Source organism: Eretmochelys imbricata, chromosome 14 (assembly GCF_965152235.1).
Source record: "Eretmochelys imbricata isolate rEreImb1 chromosome 14, rEreImb1.hap1, whole genome shotgun sequence".
Taxonomy (NCBI): domain Eukaryota; kingdom Metazoa; phylum Chordata; order Testudines; family Cheloniidae; genus Eretmochelys; species Eretmochelys imbricata.
In genome coordinates, this window is record NC_135585.1 from 13,102,800 (window position 1) to 13,117,689 (window position 14,890).

The 14,890-nt window shown below is 42.8% G+C and overlaps 1 protein-coding gene across 1 annotated transcript; it reads left to right on the forward strand.

Moving 5' to 3' along the window:
* The first annotated feature begins 572 nt into the window (after positions 1 to 572).
* Positions 573 to 13,511, forward strand: LOC144274240 (ankyrin repeat domain-containing protein 40-like). Its single transcript, XM_077832897.1, has 5 exons — positions 573 to 822; positions 2,930 to 3,078; positions 5,722 to 6,213; positions 8,738 to 8,913; positions 10,275 to 13,511. The coding sequence occupies exons 1-5, from the start codon at positions 689 to 691 to the stop codon at positions 10,416 to 10,418; spliced, it is 1,095 nt and encodes a 364-aa protein (XP_077689023.1). The 5' UTR covers positions 573 to 688; the 3' UTR covers positions 10,419 to 13,511.
* Positions 13,512 to 14,890: the final 1,379 nt, after the last annotated feature.

Here is a 14,890-nt window from a genome sequence, read left to right on the forward strand (position 1 = left end):
GGCCTTGGAAAAGTCACTTGACATTGAGATAATCAGAAGGTGAATAAAAAAAGCCTAAAGCTTTATTATTATTAATTAACTTGAGGGAGAGATAGCTCCATGGTTTGAGCATTATTCTGCTAAACCCAGGGTTGTGAGTTCAAATCCTTGAGGGGGCCATTTAGGATCTGGGGCAAAAATGGGGGATTGATCCCGCTTTGAGCAGAGGGTTGGACTGGATGACCTCCTGAGGTCCCTTCCAACCCTGGTACTCTATGATTATTATTATTTAAATCTCATGATTTTAAGCCCAGCTCCTGATTTTGTTTTGGGGGCTGGGGAGCCGGCTTCTGAACGCTTGCTTGGGGTTGGCAACCCAGACAAAGGGTGGGAGCTGCAAACTGCCGACTGAACACGATGCCCTACCCAGGGCTGACTGAGCCTCCGCACCAGCCCGGGAGTGGGGGCGGCTGGCGATCACCGTGTCCCTCCCCACAGCCAGGCCCAAGGCAGCCCTGGCGGCCCAAGGCCCTGTGACGGGCTAGGAACGAAAGGGCGAGGCGCGGGGTGTCACTGGGAATAGGGCCCCTGCGAGGCGAGCTCCGGAGCGGCGGGCGGGCAGTCCGCTCCCGGGGGCGGGAAGGGCCCTGGGCCCGGGCGGAGGCGGCCAGGCCAGGCCGGGGGGGCCCTGGTCCCCAGCGGGAGAGCGATGAGCGGCCCCCTGGAGGAGCGGGAGCTGCAGGAGAGGCTGCGGGAAGCGGCCGCTCTGGGGGACCTGGAGGAGGTGCGGCGCCTGCTGCGGAGCGGGGCGGACGTCAACTCCCCAAATGAGATCAACGGCTGGTAAGTGCCCCCCCCCGGCTGCCATGACCTTCTGCGCCCCTCCCCCCCCCCCGGCTGCTATAACCTCCTGCGGCCCCCCCCCCCGGCTGTTATAATCTCCTGCACCCCCCCCCCGGCTGCTATAACCACCCGCGCCCCTCCCCCCCCGGCTGCTATAGCCTCCTGCGGCCCCCCCCCGGCTGCTATAATCTCCTGCACCCCCCACGGCTGTTATAACCACCTGCACCCCCTCCCCCCGGCTGTTATAATCTCCTGCACCCCCCCCGCCTGTTATAACCACCTGTGGGCCCCCCCGGCTGTTATAACCACCTGCACCCCCTCCCCCCGGCTGTTATAACCACCTGCAGGTCCCCCCCCCGGCTGCTATAACCTCCTGCACCCCTTCCCCCCTCCACCCCCCTGGCTGTTATAATCTCCTGCACCCCTTCCCTCCCCTGGCTGCTATAACCACCTGTGCCCCTCCCCTCCCCTCACTGGCTGGGACAGCTCAGTCGGTCACCCCCTGCCAAGGAGCTGTGTGCGGGTCTCTGCTGGGAGGGCTGGGGCTGGGTAGTGCTGCCTGAGGCAGGGCTGTGTGAGAGCAGGGACTGGCAGCCCGAGGGGTGGGTGTGTGGATGGCCGGCTAGCCGGCCCCCATCCCTGTTGGTATCAGAGGAGGGGTTTGCGCTGGTGCCCTTTTTCTAAGTCTCTCTGACCCGCCCTGCTCTCCCGCCCGAGAAGTGGCTGCATGACTCGTGCTAACGTTTGTACGGTGCCTTGGCATTCTCGGGATGAAAGGCTCAGCTCTGTGTAAGGGAGGCAAGCGGGGCCTGTGGATAGCGCACTGGACTGGAACGAAGGAGACTTGGATTCTGTTCCTAGCTCGGCCACTGGCCTGCTGGGTGATCTTGGGAACCTAAGGTCGGGGCTCTGTGCCTTGGTTTCCCCATCTGTAAAATGGGATAATTATATTGATCTCCTTTGTAAAGTGCTTTGAGACCAAGCCATGAGAAATGCTATATAAGGCTAAGCATTATTATTAACAAAAGTATGAATGCATGTAGCCTGTAAGGTTGGCACCACGCTTTATTCAGTGTGATTGTGTTAACGTGGTAGCACTCTGATTTGTAGTATCAGGGCTTGGATTTATCTGTGTAGATGGGACCAAACTGAGTTATCTCATGTTACTGAACCATGATAAAGCCCTGGGTCAAAATTTTCAAAAGTATAACCCTAAAATGGGGGTTCCAGAGTTCTTATTTAGGTGTCTTAAGTCAGTAGCTGGATTTTTCAAAAGTGTTGAGCACCCTGCATCTCCCATTGACTTTATCGAGAGTGGCTTGATGCACTGTAGTACTGAAAAAAACAGACAGTTTTTAGTGGAGAATGGCATAAGAAGACTCAATATTTGGGAGCTGAAGTACAAATTTTTAACAGTGCAAGTGCTTTATTACTGAAACAAACTACCAAAGGCAGTGGTAGATTCTCCATCTATTGATGTCTTCAAGTATGGATGCCTTTCTGGAAGATTTGCTTTAATCAAACACATTTTGGACTCAGTACCTGGTTGAAATTGAGTGGCCTGTGAAGGTCAGACTTGGAGATCTATAGGCCCTTATGGTCCTAAAAATCTATGAATATATAAAATAGGACTGCTCGTTTATATGACTAAATGCGGACTTAGGAGGTCTAACTTTAGGCCCTCGTTTTTGAATTTTTAGTCCAAGTCTTTACAGGGGTCTACTAAGTCTATTGTCTGCTTTAATTTTTATTGCACTATATTATATAACAGTTAACATTGCTCAAATACAGGGACTACCAACACTATTTTATTAATAGCATGAAGCAGTGTTATTTTTGTTTGTTTAGCACTGACAATGTACTCAGTGCACACTGGCTGATCGAGGTAAAGGAAGTCCCTGCCCCAAGGAATTTACAACTGAATCATGTTCAGTTTGAACGTGGAAGCGATTCTGGTGTCTCCCAAGTCACCCTTATTCTACATGCAACCTGAGGCAAATGGATTATTATTATTGTTGGCACATAATGGTTTAGAACTCTGGATTTTGTGGTTGGGGTATAGTTCATTGGAACTACAAAGTCACCAATATATTTTCTTTACACACAGGACTTGTTTGCACTGGGCATGCAAACGGAACCATGCTGAAGTGGTCTCTTGCCTGATTGATGCTGGTGCTGATAAGGGGATTCTCACAGCTAAAGGAGAACTGGCAGCCCAGTTAACGTCAAAGAAAGAAATCAGGAAGATTATGGGAGGTACAATTTACATATTTTGACATTTATTCTAAAATAGTTGGTCTTAGTATTTAGTGGTTTTTCCTTAGTTCAATAGACTGACAGCATTTCTATTATAAAGAGAGGGTCCAGTCTTGTCCTTAAGTCACACCAGTAATGCTTACTCATACAAGTAGTTTCATTGTCTTCAGTGGCATAATTCATGCAAGGAAGGATTGCAGGTTTTTCTAGGGTTTATATCTTTGCTGTGAACATGTTTTGTGCCAAGATGAAACTTGTGTTAGATGAATTTTGTGGCAGTGAATTTTATGAGTTTACTTTTTTACTCACTTTCCAAGAAGTTTTGCTCTTCCAATTCAGTTACCTGTTTTAAAAATTTTTTTTAGATGGAGTGTGCCTTTCTATAATTGGTAATCCCTTATCTATGTATATGAGTTTAAAAGATTATACCCCATGTAGGTAAATATGTTAACGTCTTTTGATCTTCCATGTGCATGTACCTAGTGCCTTGCAGATATTTATAAATGTATTCTAATATGTTGTAAGAAATTGTTGGAATCAGGACTCCCGAATTTTACTCCTGGTTCTGATACTGATTCACTCTGGGCAAGTTACTTTGGCCTCAGTCATGCTCCCTCGGAAATCAGTATAAATATAAGTGGAAGAATATTTTATGTCAAGCAAAGCCTGAGACAGAGCAGGTCGATATGGACCTTGCTATAGAGAGGAGACGGAGAGTAAGAGGGTGTATGCCGTTTGATTTGCATGACACATTCAGGTTTAAAGGTGATTGCTGATGTATTTCCTCATATGATTTTCAAATTTGTTTAGTGTGGTTATTATTTCACTAGTAGATAAACCTATTTTACTTTTTTTAGTATGATACTATAAACTGATGATTGCCAACTGCAGTTCAAAAACTCCTCTTGCTAGGAAAGTGCTTTCTCAAGGCTTGTCTATATTGTCTTTACTACAATAATTATACCACTGTAGTGAAAGCGACATAAGCTAAAATGGAAAAAGGTACTCCTATTCGGGAGTGTGTGCACTATAGCAATATAATTATACCGGTATAACTTTATCAGTAAATTTCCCTGTGTAAATAAGCCCTTTGAGACCTCTTTTAGTTACAGAACTCAGAATGAAACTGCTTTTCCAACTCTCATTGAAGTGTTTCCATTGAATTAAATGGAGTTGAATCAAGCCTCAAGCCAAAGGCTTTTCTTATAAGCACAAATAGACCTGGTCAAGCTGAACCAAAAGTCTTACAAGGCCATTGTATACAGAAGCAACTGCTACGTTTTAGGAGTGATGGCTTCCCAGAATGTCATAGCTGTGTTATGACTTCCTGGCAGTAAAACTTAACCTTCTCCATACACACGACAAAACACGTTGGTATATTTAAAAAGCTTATGCCACACACATGCAGAGAAGCAAGCCCAAAATTAGATATGTGACACTCTTAGAAATAGTGCAGATATGTCTGATTGAGCCCAGTGTTTCTGTACCATAGAAATTTCACCTTTTGTAACTTTCAGTGGGCATGCGTGTATATGTTAATAATATTTCTATGGGGAATAGGCCTCTTTTAAATTCAGGCTGGTAACTGACAATCCACAGAGTGTGTAATAGCTGCATGATTGCTGTGTAAATGCATGTGCAGCTAAGTACAGGCTGCCATTACTATTTTCACAGTCATTTGTGTGATTGGTATAATCTTTGAAAACTGGTTTTTCCTTTGTCTGGGCAAAAATCTGTATCTATTACACACACGCACAGCAGGACAACATGACTTGGGTTCTGACTTTTGAAAGTTTAGGCTGACTTGTCCAAGGGAAATGAGCTCCCACATAATTCCTGCCTGATACGTTTGTCTGGTCACTAATAATTCATGCCCAGCTTTTTAAAGGAATTTAGGTGTCTAGCTCCCATTGATTTCAAAGGAAGTTAGGTATCTAAATACTATAAAAGCTGGGCCTCATTTACCAGGTATAGGATATGTGTCACTTTCACCCTCCTAAAGAAATTTAGTTGTGCATCCCCAGGAAAACTGAGAGCATCTTGTTTGGGCTGCCTTGGCATTCTTATTGTTAATGGGCCTACGCCTGCAGTTCTTATTCAAGCCAAATTTGTTGCAATAGTTCAGCGAATGTGAGGACTGCAGGATTGGACCCTATGTTGAACACCTGCTAACTGAGAAAAATGTTCCACTTCCTTTGCTGGCATCTATGAAAACCAATTATTTTAAATAATGTCTTTAAAAAAAATCATATCAAAACTAAGATTTAGCGAAGAAACTACTTCTCAATCTGATCCTTTCCGAGATGGTGAACAGGCATTGCTGTATTTAAAGGCATCGCTTGTATCTGCTTTTGATGGTTTAATTATTTTTCTTTGGCTTTTTTTGGCTTCCCACTCAGAGTTTGTATAAAAATTTCTTCCCTCTTGATTTTTATTCTTTTCTTTCATTTCACACTGCCAACATTTTGCCATGTTTCCAAGTGCCCATAGGCTCAAGCTACATTGGTGCAATTCTTGTGATTTTTGCAAGATGATATAACTTTGTGAGACACAGTAGGAAAACTCTAATTTTAAATTTAAATTGGGGAAGATGGTAATATTTAAATAACAAGTTTTTCTCTCTCTCTCTTCCCCACCCTGAAGTGGAGGAAAATGAATTTCAAGAAGTGGAAGACTTAAACTTGCCAATTGTTGCGAACTATTTGGCCAGTCCACCCTTCCCTTATGTTTACACTAAAGAAAGCAACAGCATTCCAGCCATCTCAACAGCATCCCAGAATGAAAGCACTTCCGTCTCTTTTGTTTCTCTGTGTGAAACTAGTCCTTGCTCATCAGCAACTCAGGTCGAAAGCATATGCACATCCATGTCGTCACACAGCGAAGATTGTTTTCCTGTGGTACAATCTAAGGAAGGCCAGCCCACCCCATCAGCACCCATCGTGGTGCCAGAATATCCAAAACCTAGAGTCCAGAATGGCCCCATTTGTCAGCCATCTATGTCTCATAATAGAGGCCTCTTTTCTCCAGTAGCATCTAAACAGCCTGCATCTCAGCAACAGAATGGCTCTCCTACTGGGGCTGCACCAACATTTCAGCCACTTTTCTTCACCGGAACTTTTCCATATAATATGCAAGGTAACAAAGTGTAATTTTCCAAGATTGTGCATCTTGCTACCACATTGCTGATCCATGTTTGCATCTCTAGTTGGGAACTGAAGTGAGGGTGTGTTTCATGTTGCTCTTGATCTCTCTTTCCATCCTCTAGGAGGAGAGGTAGAAATGTTGCGGGAAATGTCAAAGGGACAGTATGGTGGCAGAGAGAGCGATCTAGTCCCGCTCTATTTCAAATGCTCTCCCCATTCTGCTAACTAGAATAATTGTTGTATTATTTATACAGTACTATAAATGTGTTACAGACAATTACATCTGCTTTTCCACTTCTGGAGAGATTCCAGTCTAAAACCCAAACAATATAAAAATCACAAATTTTGCCAAATATGATACAAGGTGTAATAACTCTCTTGTAAACCAATACAACTTGTAATTTAGGGCTTGTCTATAGAGGGAGTTATTCTGGAATAGCTGGAATAAGAGTCAATCCACTTCAAATTCACACCCTGCTTTGTTCCAGATTATTTTGTGTGTAGACAAGCCCTTAGTAACAAACTTAGCTTCTTTTTCTGAGGTTCCTTTACATCTCCTAATACTGTTTTCAAATGATTTTCATTGCTGTTGAAACCAAACCCTTCATTAGTCATACTGGGTCTGCTCTGTTACACTGATGTGAATCCAGAAAACCTTTCTTAAAGTCAGTGGAGTTATTCGCAATTTACTCTAGTGTAACTGACCAGAATGTGGATAATTACATGCATCCTGTTTGCTCTCACAAGTGGAAGATCTGATATATCATTGTAACATTATTATGAAGCTGTGCTGCTGTTTGTGTTTAATCAGAAAAATCTGTTTTAATTCCCATTTCAGCCATAACTGAATTGTTAGAACCCCCAAAATAGAAATTGTATTCCAAACCAGTCATTTTGTCCTGTCTCCCGCCACCACCTCTTTATCAGGCCCCGCTGCTCACTGTAGACACAAATATACCACAAACTCCTAACATTGCCATCTCATAGAGCATGTGCAAACTGATTCAGCATTTCTGGTAGCTAAGAGGGCTCAGATAAAGAGAGATGCAGATTTTCTTCACTTGAGTTGCTGAGTCAGATCCAGCTTGAGCCCCTGAGCCTGCAGGCGACTCCATGCTGCAAGCCCCAGATGTCAGTGAGGTTCCATGCAGTCACACGGGTGTGAGAAACAGTTTGAGATTGGAACCTCTGAAAATTTTTCTGTTAATCCTTCAGTTTAATCTTTGTGGGCTTTGCAACATTACTTTGTCTGGCTGATGGACAGGTGTCCATATCACAAAACTAGCACTATTTTCCCCCTTGATGAAAGGGCAAAGACTGACTAGACTATCAATTCTCAACTACTTTCTTGCCTCCTGAGGTGGTCCCTCCAGCTTAGAGTTGAGTGTTAATAAGTTTGCACCACACTTGTCTCTGCTGTATCTGATCTGTGTGGAAGGCTTCCAGAGACCATGGTACATATCTGGCCCCTATTACAGTAGTTAGTCCTGAGGGCATTCTCACCAAAAAATTAAAAATTCTGTGGACATTTTAAAATTCTGCAAGTTTTATTTGTCAATAAATAAATACAGAGGCTTCAGCATGGCAGTGGGGAGCACAGGCTACTGGCTGGCAGGAGGTCTGGGTGCAGGAGGGCTCCAGATGCAGGGGTTGAGGTTCAGTGTGGTAGGGTTCGGGTATGGAGGGCTAGGGGAGTTCTGGATATACCTGGTGAGGCTTGGCAGGGGTGTCTGGGTATGGGAAGTCCAGATGCATGGGAGTTCGGTGGATGGGGGAGCAGCTCCCCATACAGTGACCCTTTCCCCCACAGTTGAGGCGCGATGAGGGCAGGAGGATGCTGAGCTGGGGGAGGTTTCTGGGGGTGGTTCTGACACAGCCCCAGACACTTCTTGCACGGGAACTGGAAGTCCTGTCCTTTCCTGCCTCCAGCTCAGCCACAACTAGCAGCTGATCCCGGGCTCAGGGTAGGAGCTACTGGCTGGGGTGTTCCCAGCCCTGCGGTGATTTACCTCTCTGCCGGCTGCTTGAAACTATGTACCTGCTCTGCTAGGGAGTGGTGTGTGACTGCTCTTGCAGCTTCCCTGTCAGAAAGTCATTTTTCTGCTGGAAAGCAAAGAAATCTGGGGGGGACATGAATTCAGTGCACGCGCAGTGGTGCAGAATTCCCCTAGGAGTATACAGTAGTATCTGTGCTATCATGAGCACTAAATTCACAGGGGAGAAGAAAGAGGAATCCATTCTGATAGAGGCTTTAGAATATTGTATAATTTTCTTTTAAATAAGCCCATATCATTTTAAGGTTTCCTCTGCAGTTTTGGGTTGTTTCCTTCATTGTGGATATGTGTTACTGGACTTTCTATGGGTATCTCAGGTTTAAATCCTTGTAAGAGTGACTCTGGTGTTATGCCAACAAAATCTGAATTCAAATAATAAAATGTAAATTCTCCCTCAGTTTCAGTCAAGATTGTATCAGACCTCTTCCCACACCATAATTATTATTTTTTTATTTTTACTAGAACTGGTGCTTAAGGTAAGAATTCAGAACCTTAGGGAAAATGACTTCATTGAGATTGAATTAGACAGACAAGAACTGACCTATCAGGATCTACTCAAAGTCAGTTGCTGTGAACTGGGTGTTAATCAAGAGCAAGTGGAGAAGATTAGGAAGTTACCAAATACGTTGGTAAGAAAGGTAAGAGGAACTTCCATATTTAATTGCTAATCAGATATTATTCATTTTATTTCTCTGTTACCTTGGACTTTGGAGTACAAAGATCAGCTACTGACTTTAGACTCCAAAGAATTGCACTCTGTTCACGAACTGACGACCACATAATTTTTTTTTAAGTATTCAGGCCCAAAGAAATATTTCATAGGAGGGAAATAATGCAGTTTCATCATGATCTAGTAAAAAAGTATTTCTTTTTATCAAAGTGGACAATAAACTCTTAAAGCAGGAGAAATCACAGGCACCTATAGTTGCCAGGTAATTGAAACATAAGACAGAAAGCACAATGTGCATGTTTCTCTCTTAAGCATGTCATTAGTATGTGGAAATGGAAGTATCTTTGTGTGCATGGGGGGGGGAGGGGAGAGTGGAGAGAATACCCTACCTCAGCTTTTGTTGCAAATCATGTATAAGGGTACCCCATCAGCAATGTAAACATTCCTTTGTGTTCAGACAACACAGCTCTGGTGGGGCTGTGTCTGAAATCAACTGACCTTGTCTGCATGACTTTCAGTTAATCTGACACATGCACTGACCTTAGCAATGTTCCGGTCAGATCCTTTTACTGCTTAATTCAGTAAGTACAAACAGTGGGTACTTGAAGAATGGAAAAGTCATCTTAACGGTATTGAGAGATTCCATCATGGAGCAAAACAAATAATGACACATCTGTTAACTAGAAAAAATAGTACTTGTACCTCGGAGTGGGCAAACTTTTTGGCCTGGGGGCCACATCTGGGTGGGGAAATTGCTTGCAGGGCCGGGGCAGGGGGTTGGGGTGCAGTGTGCAGGAAGGGGCAAGGGGTTGGGGCAGAGGAGGGGTGTGGGGTGTATGAGGGGGCTCAGGGAAGGGGGTTAGGGTGCAGGAGGGGTGTGGAGTGCAGGAGGGGGCTCAGGGCAGGGGGTTGGGGTGCAGGAGGGGTTCAGGCTCCAGCCTGGTACTGCTTACCTAGAGTGGCTTCAGGGGGCAGCTCCCTGCCTGCCTGCCCTGGCCCCACGCTGTACCACTCCGGGAAGCGGCTGGCACCTGCGTGGCCCCTTGGTGGGGTGAGGGGGCGCGCAGAGGGCTCTCCATGTTTCCCTCGTCTGAGGGTACCTCCCCCAAAGCTCCCATTGGCCATGGTAACCTGTTCCTGGCAGAGCTCCCCCCTGCCCCCCCCCAAAAGCCCTGAGGGGCCGGATCCGGCCCATGGGCTGTAGTTTGCCCACCCATGTTGTACCTGGCAATTGGTTAATGCTTGCTTTCACAGGCTTGACCTTGTTTATACACATTAATGGTAAATACATTTGTAGACATTTGCTTTTTTTGTTTTCATCCATTTAAGGACAAAGATGTTGCAAGACTTCAAGATTTTCAAGAACTGGAGCTGGTTCTAATGAAAAGTGACAACTCTCCTTTTAGAAATGCTGCATCAACACTGACGGAGAGGTCTTGCTACAATAGTAAAGCATCAAAGCTGACTTACTGAACTTTCTAGGATGTGAGAATTATATGCTGCTGTCTTCTGAAGCAGTGGATTAATTGTGTGTGAAACCTTAAGTTATTGTTAGGGTTAATATTTTAACTAATAATAGTATATCTTTGATATTTACTATCCCCTTTGCTTTTTTTTAACTTAATATTGTATTCAGATGAAGGGTACCTCATTTGTCTATTAAGCTGACATGCTTCAGATACAAGTCAATAAAGTTTATTGGTTGTATCTGGCATAAGAAGACAGCTGGTCAACTGTTGGCATGAAAAGTAAAGACTTCTGGAAAAATCAGTCAGGCACAGTTAGATAGCTGTATCTTTTTTGCATAAATTATAAATTTGGGCTTCTATGGCTTGTTGCCCCCTGAAAATGTAAATACTGCCCTTATTTCTCAGACTCCTCTGGGTGCAGTCTCTGCTGTCACCAAAACTTTTAAGTGAACTGATGAAGATGTAAGGGTTTGTATTAGAGAGAGAGAGAGTCTTCAAGAATTTGGTTTTCTATTGCTTTCTCCTTCCTCAATCTATGAAGAGTCTCAAATCCATGTTTGGGAGTGGAGTTTAGCCATCTGATTACTGTACACAGTACCCGGCTCACTGAGTCTCTTACAACTGCCCTAAGTGTGAAGTAGCATGCCATGATGTCTTTTAGAGCAGTGATATTACTGCTCAAAATGAAAAGGAGGACTTGTGGCACCTTAGAGACTAACCAATTTATTTGAGCCTAAGCTTTCGTGATGCATCCGATGAAGTGGGCTGTAGCTCACGAAAGCTTAGGCTCAAATAAATTGGTTAGTCTCTAAGGTGCCACAAGTACTCCTTTTCTTTTTGCGAATACAGACTAACATGGCTGCTACTCTGAAACCTGCTCAAAATGGTCCACAGAACTCACCCATTGTAACAACCACACAGGGACAACTTGCTAAAATCAGGTTCCCAGATGTCAAATTGCCATTGATGTTTAGTAAATACCTTTATTTCTCTTCCCCAAACTAATATGTGACCCAACTGAACAAAATGGGATAACTTTTAATATTTTGTTCTTAAAATATTGATTTTTTTAAAAGTAAACCTTAGCTGCACTGTTGAAGAAATGTATTAGATCGTCAAAGCAAATGAAAGTTACATATGTGGTTGTGTTTAAAAGGAAACTGCCATGTTTGACTGTATATTTAAATATTTTTGTGGGTATCAATTTCTTTTAAAAAACCTATATACTTGTCCACTTGGCAAGCATTAATTACACCCTATGATTCAAATAGTGCTTTGCTGCTTTTTAAAAAAATCTCTTCTAGGAACTAGTCTCATTGATACTCACAGTTCAGGGAAGCTGGGTTAAATTCAGCGGCCTGTGCAGTAGGAGCACAATACTAGAAAATATTTGTTGTTGAGAAGTATCAACTCCAGAGGAGAGAGTCTGCTCTTGCTTAGCCAAACCCAATTAAGGGAACATGTGAATGGAAATAGAGGCACCATCAGAAGCAATTAACACATGCACCTGGAGCTGTTTTTAAACTGATTCTGTATGACACATTCGTCCCACAACTGTTGCATTACATTGCATGAGCTGGTGTCACTTAAAGCGTGTCAAAAGCTTCAGCCAATTGAGTAATCCAATAGCTTAATGTTGCTGGATGCTTTATAGCACTATGTTAAACACTTGAATCTAAGTTACTTAAGCTCTTAATTTTTCAGAGCAAGTCTATAGACTTAGCCTGGGCAGTGTAAATTTAAAACATATATCACATTTGCGATCAAATACTATATTTTCAAGTTGTTTTTTCTCCCAAGGAGACTGGGTTTACTTTTGTTGCTGGGAGTACTAATCTCTAGCAGTTCTGAAAACACTTGGCTACCCTGACTCTGATGAAGGCTAGGTGGATGTGCAGAAAAACTAGAAATGGCAATTCCAGATTGAGTAGGAAAGCTGGCCTTTCTTAGACTTAAATAAACATCTCCTACCAGAGTGACTTTCAATTAAAAATGTCACCTAATTTATAAGAGATCTAATATTGATTCCATCTCCAACTCTGTTTCTTTATTAAGCTATATTAGAGCAGCTGCATTTAAATAGCTTCTTCTTGCACTACTAAGAAAAATGTGATAAACCATAGGGATTTTTTTATGTGGATTGCAGCGTATAATATTGGAAATGATTTAGTGTAATACACTGCATAGGGGATAGCTTCTCCTTGCAGTAACTAATGCTCTTTTTGACTAACGTGTTGTCACACGCCATACAACTGATGGCACATATTAGTTTATATCTATACATTTCTGAATTTGACTAGACAATAATAGAATGTGGCAAATGCAACATAGATAAAATCCAAAACCTAAAGATGAGTTAAAGTTACTAGCACTTTCCTTTTGATCACTGAGCTTTTGCTTAACTAGCTCAAAATACATTACTGCATTCTAGGTCCTTTCCCTATTCTAACACTCCACCAATGAAAGCCTCCAGCGATATGCATCTGTGGTCTAATCCTTCTGCCTTCTAATTCAGTCTGACAGTACTCTCCCCTGTTCTGTCCATACAGTGGCTGGACTAGCTCATGAGGCCTGATTCAACTCCTATTCAACTGAAGGCCCCATCAGTACTTAGTCCAACCTGCTACTCCCTGTGGTGGGGATTTGGCCTACATACTTGCCACTGTAGTGTCAGGGTTATTTCAAAGTGAATGTTTAGAAAAAACAGTAGTTATGTAGATCAAAATTAAGAGTATTCACAGCTAGTTTTGCCGATCCTATGGTTTAATGCGTGTAGAACATTGTCATGTTTACATAAAGAATGTAACAGAATTGTCCAGCAACTAATAGAAGTGATTCTATTTTAATAAGCTTTATTTTCTCTAATTCATGACAACTAACCATTAACTTGATATGCAACACAACCTTTGCTAAAGAACTATACTAACTGTAAAAATATAGTGCTGGTAACTGAGCAGATCTATGCATTCAGAGAAATATTTTTGTATGTTTTATGAAGTTTGATAAAATTTAAAGGACACTAACTATGTTAATGGTGAATTTATTTCTGTTCATTGAATAATAATAAAGATGTCAGTGTAAAAAAAGTTTAAACTTCTTCCAGGGATGATGATGATTTTTTTTGCATTACCAACTTGTATTGAAATGACAGGGCTACTTTTAAAGCTTGCAGATTTCTTTTAAATTTGTTTTTAGTCCTAGACCTCAGTTCCTAAAGGCAGCATCTCAAAAGTCAATTAATAATGAGTACTTAACACCAAGCATGTAAGGTCAGGTGTGAGCCCAGCTGAGGAAAGAGGCTTGAGGCTGTTTACAAATCTATGCATCTTGTCTTTAGTATACTGTATCAGCTAGTCAAACAAACAGCACCTGAGCTTAACACTGGCAGAGCTTTCTTGCTTTCTATAAGGGCAGCTCTGTGCCAAATTCAGCTAAGGGGGTGTAAAAATGCTGATTGCTAAACAAGTGACGTTTGCCTTTGTAAAAGACAACAAGGCTAATGTAGAAAAGGGGTCGGGAATGATAAATAAATTGCTAAAAGAATTGACAGCAAAGTCTTCAGAAATAGGATTAAAAAGCCTTTAAGTAGCTCAACTCAGCCTCCAGGCCTGAAGAATAGTGATGGTGGGTCAGACCAATGGTCCCTCTAGCCCAGTAGCCTGCTGTCCAAAAGTGGCCAATGCCAGGTATGTCAAAGGGAATGACCAGAACAGGCACTTACTGTGTGATCTAATCCATTGGTCACTCCCAGCTTCTGGCAATCAGAGGCTAGGAACAGCCAGAGCATGGGCATTGCATGCTGACCATCTTAGCTCATAGCATTGCTGGACTTATCTGCCTTGATCTTTTTGGTCTTCACAACATGTTCCATTGTGTGAAGATGTCCTTCCTTTTAAACCTGATGCCTATTAATTTCAATGGCAAAAAGAAAAGGAGTACTTGTGATGACACACATCCCCTCCCCACCATCCTGGGTCTTGAAGGGGTAAATAACACTTTCTCCACATTGGTCATGATTTTATAGACCTTTGTCCCAGTCTTTTTAATCTCACCTCATATGGAAGCTGTTCCACACCTTAATCATTTTTGTTTCCCTTTTCTAATTCCACACATCTTTTTTGAGATGGGGCAACCAAAACTGCAGGCAGTATTCAGGATGTCGACATACCATGGACTTCTATCATGGCATTATGCTACTGTCTTATTTATCTGATTCCTAAGATTGTTTTTTTTGACTGCTGCTGCACATTGTAGAGTCATGGGGCTAGTTCTCTGAAAACATCCGCTCAATCTTTTTAAGTGGTAAGAGCTAAATTAGATCCCATTATTCTGTATGTATAGTTGGGATTATATTTTCCAATGTGCATTACTTAACGTTGAATTTCACCAGCCACGTTGTTGCATAATCACTGTTTTGTGAGATCCCTTTGTATTTTTTCAGGCTGCTTTGGTCTTGAGTAATTTTGTCACCTCAAT

What these genes read in the sequence shown, in the direction of transcription:
- LOC144274240 (XM_077832897.1), top strand. Translation starts at nt 689, where the DNA reads ATGAGCGGCCCCCTGGAGGAGCGGGAGCTGCAGGAGAGGCTGCGGGAA. An exon ending in AATCAGGAAGATTATGGGAG is followed by an intron (nt 3,079 to 5,721) that starts GTACAATTTACA and finishes CCCACCCTGAAG; the next exon opens with TGGAGGAAAATGAATTTCAA. An exon ending in TTTTCCATATAATATGCAAG is followed by an intron (nt 6,214 to 8,737) that starts GTAACAAAGTGT and finishes TATTTTTACTAG; the next exon opens with AACTGGTGCTTAAGGTAAGA.